The sequence below is a fragment of the Dreissena polymorpha genome, chromosome 6 (genome assembly GCF_020536995.1).
Source record: "Dreissena polymorpha isolate Duluth1 chromosome 6, UMN_Dpol_1.0, whole genome shotgun sequence".
Classification (NCBI taxonomy): domain Eukaryota; kingdom Metazoa; phylum Mollusca; class Bivalvia; order Myida; family Dreissenidae; genus Dreissena; species Dreissena polymorpha.
Genome location: NC_068360.1, coordinates 74924276 through 74932053, shown reverse-complemented (window position 1 = coordinate 74932053; position 7778 = coordinate 74924276). Strand labels below are relative to the sequence as shown.

The following is a 7778-nucleotide window of genomic DNA, read 5'->3' as shown; positions in this document are numbered from 1 at the left end:
CATGTGATTTATGAATGCTAATCGTTGCGCGCAGGCTTGACTATCTCGACCCTTAAACGACAAGCTGAGCTGCTTTTTTCCCTGAGAGTATTTGATATATATATATATAAACATTGTGGGTCTTATCTCAGTTCCAAGGACGGCTCTATGACCTGTACTCGCTGAGCCCCGGAAGTCCGTCCCATGGATACATGTACCACTCGGGATCTTCCGGAACCTCCTACAGCGCCTGGTAATTTCCGTTAGTACACAGTAGTTGTCGTGATTTCATAAAAAACGTATATTAGTGCCTTTAAGATTTCATATACGATGAAAAAAAATATTTTATTGCAAGATATTTGTATTTACAACAGATACAACCCCCAATGCTTGTGTACAATATTGTCAAATACTGTTTTACGCCGATGCTTAATAGAGAAACAACAATAAACAAACAACTACAACGAAACAACACCCAAATATAGAAAACATGATACCTGATGCGAAATATCTATATGCCAGATACGTTTTTATCAATTGACATGAGCTTGGTGCAGACATTTGTTATCATCCCTTTGTGCGTTTGGTCTAGTAATAATCGTGATCATGTACAACTATGAAATAATACAATAATTTAGAAAATACAGAAGTAAGACAGCAAGACGCATATTAAATTGTATTTTCCGGATTACGAGTCTAACTTACAATCAAGGCATCAATTCAGTCTTTACAAAAGACTCCGGAGTGTTAACTTCATAGCATGTCTATCATCCGACGATAGCTGCTCCATATTCGTGCCCGCTGTGATTAACAATATGACATTGCAGAAAATAATAAAGAAGACGCAACAGCGAAATCCACAATAGACAATACAAAAGTTTATGTGATTTGCTTGAATGTAGTACCTGGCTTCACACAGCACAAATATTCGGTCAGAGCAGGAGGTATCGACCCAATTATAATCACACACTGGGTCGAACGTTGCACAATCCTCATTGTTGTGGTCTCCTCCATCGCCCGGTTTGAAGTCTGTGAAAAGCATAGAGGGTATAATGAAATATAATGTATAGATTTTGCTCTGACATTTACCAAAAAATGAAAGTGGTTAGAAAAGCATGACTTTGGTTTGCTAATAGTTATTATTATATTGAATAATATTGTTGGTATTTAGTTTTGCGGATGATCGCAAGCATCATTTACCTAAGTCCTTAACATAATGTAGGACAAAAACGAAGCTTTATTATTGCTGAGTTCATGCTTTTATTAAATAATTATTAATCAGTGTTAGTCAAAATAGGTTTGTGTTATATTTTACCTGTTTGTGTTTAAATATAACTGAAGTAATTATGCATGTGCTTGTTGCGTTGTTACAGTAAAGGGCATGCATTCCTTAAACTTATATTAACAGCTGTGAGATAGCCTTAATATCCTAAAGCCATCTATGAGGAGCAATAAATATGAATATCCTTATAGTTGTGATGTTTGCTGACTAGAAAAAAAAGTTCCGGGAAACATAGCCGATTGGCCTGTCTTATTATATGTACGTTATATGTAAAAACAAGGGAAAACAATCTTAAAAACATTAAACAATCATGGGCACAATGAGCTGTGGGTTGTTGATATAATTATCGTGAACAACTGTGTTAATAAAAGCGGAATATACAATATTGAAAACTACAAAATGATGATACAAACACAAACACAAATATAAAGCCAATGTATACCATTTAATAAACAACACGGTCAATAGTTTACAATCAAAAATGGGTCAGGTAATAAACACTATGGGCGTTTCGGTTGTATTAAACAAACTCGCCTTACATTTTACATACTTGTAACGCTGATGATTTACTCGCCTTTATGTCGATTATGTTATTTGGTTTTGCTATGGACAAGAGTTGATGTAAATAAAATAACACCAGTTTGTCTGACTTAAACAAACTTGTTTTTTTTTTTAAACTATCGGCAAATACATCCCCCCAACTTCATCAGAATATAATTTAATCGCAGCGTAACAAAATCGCTCTTATGCATCAGTTGTTTCACTCAGTCTATAACATGTATTGTAAAACAGCCATTCATAATCTAACCTTTACTTGCTTATCATTTGATTGTCTACTACCTTTGATTCATTCAAAATGTTATGTTTACTGATATGTGTGTTGCTATCGCGGAACTAAACAATTTAGAGAGATTTTAAATAAGTCACAACGATCGCCTTAAATCCAATCGTTATATTTTATTATCCCCACGCTTTTTTAAAAGCGTGGGGATATTGTGGTTATCTCCGCCGTCTGTCCGTCTGTCTGTCCGTCTGTCTGTCCGTCTGTCTGTCCGTCCTGGCCACTATCTCCTCCTACACTATAAGCACTAGCACCTTGAAACTTACACACATGGTATCTATGGCATATGTGCAACACATCACTGTTTGGAATTTTGATCTGACCCCTGGGTCAAATTTTATGGGGGTTGGGGTGGGGCCGGGTCAGAGATTTTCACTCATTTTTGATGTTATTTTACATTACATTCTTCATTTCTGCACCGATTTACTTATATTGATACTAGACCTCTCTTATGACAGGTAAATCTCAACAATGCACCGCCCCATTACCAACCCTGGGGCTCCCCGCCCACATACACCACACCCACCCAAAATTTTCTTTTACTATAATTTCTTCATTTCTACACCGATTCACTTCAAATTAATACTTAAATTATATTATGACAATACGGTCAATCTCAACTGTGCATGTCAATACGTTCGATCTCAACTATGCATGGCCCCATTACCTACCCTGAGGCGCCCCAGTTACATAGGCCACACTCACCCAAAATTGACTTTTACTATAACTTCTTCATTTCTACACCGATTTACTTCTAATTGTTACTGAACTTCTCTTATGACAATACGGTCAATCTCAACTATGCATGGCCCAATTACCAACCCTGGGGCGCCCCACTCAAATAGGCCACACCCACACAAAATTGCCTTTCAATTTCTTCATTTCTACACCGATTCACTTCTAATTGATACTGAACTATTCTTATGACAATATGGTCATTCTTAACTATTCATAGCCCCATTACCAACCCTGGAGCGCCCCGCCCACATAGGCCACACCAACCAAAAATTGCCTTTTACTTAATTTCTTCATTTCTACACCGATTAACTTCTAATTGATACTGAACTTCTCTTATGACAATACGGTTACTCTCAACTATGCATGGCCCAATTACCAACCCTGGGGCGCCCCTGGGTCAAACATGCGGCGTGGGGATACGCGTCGGCCTCTGCCGCGCCATTTTTAGTTTATACATATCATTGATTAAAGGTTGTATTCTATTGAACACATTTGACAATTTAACAACATGCTATATGCAAATAATTATGTCTCAAATCGATAAAGCTAATGTGATGAATCAATACGTAACTATTACGAGGTTTCTTCAACTTATAAACGCAATCGTGTTTGATTTATTGTGTTGCATTCTGTCATATCAATGCCAATTGGTATATCTGTAGAAACTGGATACAGTGTACATCGTCGTGCAGCTAGGTCAGAATAGTTTTGCCGATAATATCACGATGACACTCTAAATTGGGCCATTCAATACCAACATGGAGTAATTTGCTTATGTTGAAAAGCATTTACAAACTGCAAACCTCTCATGCTCCATTATTTTAATGAAACTTACCAAATAATGTGTTATGGTAAACTGACACCAGACCGTTTGGAGTAGTTTTCGTTTCGTACTGGAATTCATATTTTTCAACATAAAGCATGACACTTGCCATACACTTTTGATACAATAAGATTTTGCAATATGTAACCATGTTTTAAAGTTTTCATACCAATTATTTTACGGATGTTTTAGTAGAAGTAGGACAATGGTTATGTTCCTTAAAATGAAATTGATGTAAGACGGTGGAACTGTTTTTTATCCCCACGCTTTTTGAAAAGCGGGATATTCTAGTTATATCCGGCCTCTGTCCGTCTGTCCGTCCGTCCAGGCAACCATCTCCTCCTACACTATAAGCACTAGAACCTTGAAACGTACACACATGGTAGCTATGAGCATATATGCGACCCTGCACTATTTGGAATTTTGATCTTACCCCTGGGTCAAAAGTTATGGGGGTTGGGGTGTGGCCAGGTCAGATATTTTCACTCATTTTTTATGCCCCCCGGTATGGTGCATTGGCCATACATTTTGCAATATTGAAGATAGCAACTTGATATTTGGCATGCATATGTATCTCATAGAGTTGCCTATTTTGAGTGGTGAAATGTCAAGGTCACCCTTCAAGGTCAAAGGTAAAAAAATGGGAAGTAATAAGCTTTTAAGGGAGGTAAGTAATGAACCTGCCAAATGATATATTTTTACAATTAATAAAAAAGGCGCAGGAGGGGGCATTGTGTTTCTGACGAACACATCTCTTTGTTTATGTTATTTTACATTAACTCATTTATGCATAGCGTCTAGAAAAAAAGGCCTTGGCAAACAGCGTAGACCCAGATGAGAAGCCGCATGATGCGGCGTATCATCAGGGTCTGCGCTGTTTGCTTAAAGGAATTTCTTTAAAAAAATATTCTTAATATAAAAATAAATATACTAGAAATCCCTAATTTTGGAAATAAATTGATCCAATTTAAAAGGATGGGAGAGTCCACTAGGCATACTTGGGTTAACTTCTTCATGTATACACCGATTCACTTCCAATTGATACTGAACATTCATCTATTATGACAATACGGTCAATGTCAACTATGCATAGGGATACGCGTCGGCCTCTGCCGTGCCATTTCTTTTCTTGATTTGATATTATGACAGATAATTGCAACCTTTTATATTGATAATTCTGATATCAATTTTCTACAAACTTGCCCAGAACATGTATAACCATACTTTCTCACCACATATCAGATATGTGTAATTCGGGTTAGAACTGGCTGGTTAGGAACTACCATTCATTGCACATACATTTATAAACGTTTTTCGATCATTAAAGTAATTTGGAGCTAATGTAGTATCATCCATACATAAAAAACATGATCATATTACACATTCAAACATTAACACTATTGTTGAACACTTAAATTTGAGTTATTTTCCCACTCCTTAAGTTTTTTTATTAAATCACTCTTTGAAAAGGAAGAATAATTCGTTAAATGTATACGAACATTGATTAAATGATCAATAAGCATACATTTATAAACTCGATAACTGACGGTTTATTTAAAGTTCAGGAGTTGTGTCTTATCTGTGATGCATTGTCAGATTTTCGGCACTGGACACTTTATGTTTAGATATGTGTGTGATCAGATAGGCGTTAAGAGTTTATAATACAATATTAAGTATAATTGATAATTCCAATAATTCCAAAATCTGCACAAATATAATCATGGAATCGTCACAATTCGCAATGAAAACCTGTAAATGTTGGCCTCTCATCCGTGTCGAACCATTGCCAGACTCCTTCTATATCCTCATCCGTTAGTCCCATCCACCACCCGGCATCTGCATTTTAAAGCAGTCATTTGTGATATATTTAAACCAATGTGAGCTAATTGTCAGTAAACTTATAACACTGTTATTGTTGGACAGATTTATCAACACAGTTTTTTTACACAATGTGGCTCACTTTTATTCACAAACAATTGATCAGATGTCGTTATTATTTGAATATTGTTGGCTTAATCGGTGGTTTTCAGTTGGTAGGTTCATATCAATCTTATCTCAACATCGCTGATAATTGCTGAATAAAACGCAAACAACTGTTACTAATTGCACGCTTTACATTAATGCATATTAATTTTCCAGTTTCATAATCATGCTATTATATAATGTTTCACTTTTTAAAGCTCCTTTAAAAATGATAGTATCATTAACACTCCATTTCAATACGTGTACTATCGTTTTATACAAAGGCGCTAAAAACACATGAAATCATGGTGTGTTTACAATCTATATTGTAATATTATAATGCTGCGCTTGGAACGCGGAGTTGGTTTCAGTGTATTGTGTATTTCAAAATGATCCTAATTTTTCCTTCCAACTTTCTTGTATACATTCATAACACAGCACTGATGATAACCTTTTTTACAGCAATATTTTGTAAATCAAAACATTCAAGCAAGACCAAGGTAGACCCATGCCTTACCGAAGATTCGTACCATACACATGTGGGGAATTTATTATAACATCAAGTTATCCACAGCAATCAGTATATTTCATTAAACAATTCACAAATATTTAAACAACCTGTGGCCTGGTATAGTGACCCAAAATCACTTTTCACTTATCAAATATGTATATGTTGTACCGAGAGTCGTACAAAATGTCACACACATTTTTCTATGTGAAATGATTAAACTACCATTAACAAATGAATTACAATATGAATGATGTTTATTCGACAAGCTCAATGTTACTGAATAATTAATGCACGTAAAGACTAGGTGAGTTTACTGCATTTTTATTTCCACAATATGAACTGATAAATGCATCAATCATGAAGGCATGCTAATTGTAAAGAAGCCAAAATATATTAATTTTACAGATCAATCGTGGATTGTTGAAATAGAAGAGATGTTTTCTGTGGATATAAATAATACAAGGAAAAACAATAATTGTATAGTATATGTTTTCTTCTACAGCACCATACATGAACAATATAATAAGTGTGTCTATTCAAAATGTTACCTTTGTAGAGACGCATTCGGTCTTTCAAAAAACTGTTTTCTATGTCATCGTCTACGTGAACAAGATTACTGTGTTCGTGTTGTTGACAAAAGTGCTGTAAATAAAATAATATAGATAATATGTTATGATTTGAGCATCTTGTTACGGATGTCATTTGAAAAAGAACATATTTTTATTATTGTGCGGATTTTACTGTTTTTATAATATTAATACGTTTATTTTATGGAGCATATTTTATATTTTCATAGGCTGAAAACAGTTATTTAAAAACGAAGTGGTAATTATCGGTCTTTAATATTAATACAGTATTTACTACAGCTTCTGTAAATGGCATTGCTTGCGCACGGAACAGGTAACAGGAACCGCTGAATGCAATCCAACCATCTTTGAACGTCGTATAATACGAGACGCATCCTATTCGTTTACGTGATAAAAGGAAGGTTATTTGTAGACTAACATATGGAAACAATACGTGCACATTCGCTCGATCAGTAAACAAAGTTAAGCTTCTCACAATACAAACGTAAATGTCATTTGGAATAATTTATTACACCAACTCGCCATTAAAAGGTCATGGGCTTACCTGAAATTAACACACACAAAACAAGAGATACACTCCTGCTCCACATTTTGGTTTTGTCTGCTGAATGGTTTCAAACTCGTAGTGATAAGGCGTGATAAGGCGTAATGCTTTTATATTGTGCCATAGTCAGAATTTACATGTATAATACATATGTTAACGGTAGCACGGCGTGCAGGAGTGACAAATGATCTCAACAAACTTCAAGTTTAAAATGAAAGTCGCACAAACACTGGAATATCAATATCATGATGATGATGATGATGATGATGATCATCATCATCATCATCATCATCATCATCATCATCATCATCATCATCATCATCATCATCATCATCATCATCATCATCATCATCATCACCATCATCATCTTTATCATCATCTTTATCATCATCTTTATCATCATCATCATCATCATCATCATCATCATCATCATCATCATCATCATCATCATCATCATCATCATCATCATCATCATCATCATCATCATCATCATCATCATCATCATCATCAT

At 35.3% G+C, this 7778-nt stretch overlaps 1 protein-coding gene across 2 annotated transcripts in view; it reads right to left on the bottom strand.

Moving 5' to 3' along the window:
* Positions 1 to 641: 641 nt before the first annotated feature.
* Positions 642 to 7778, bottom strand: part of LOC127833738 (hepatic lectin-like) — a 449559-nt gene continuing 442422 nt past the window's right edge. The window contains exons 1-6 of one of the 2 annotated variants that reach the window (XM_052359162.1): positions 7268 to 7429; positions 6998 to 7098; positions 6685 to 6778; positions 5413 to 5499; positions 885 to 1008; positions 642 to 780 (exon numbers count right to left, since the gene is read on the bottom strand). In XM_052359162.1, the coding sequence (XP_052215122.1) occupies positions 747 to 780; positions 885 to 1008; positions 5413 to 5499; positions 6685 to 6778; positions 6998 to 7098; positions 7268 to 7313 (486 nt within the window). In that variant the 5' untranslated portion in view covers positions 7314 to 7429 and the 3' untranslated portion in view covers positions 642 to 746. Of the gene's footprint in view, positions 781 to 884; positions 1009 to 5412; positions 5500 to 6684; positions 6779 to 6997; positions 7099 to 7267; positions 7430 to 7778 lie in introns of those variants that run through there. The other variant, XM_052359163.1, reaches the window with a different exon arrangement.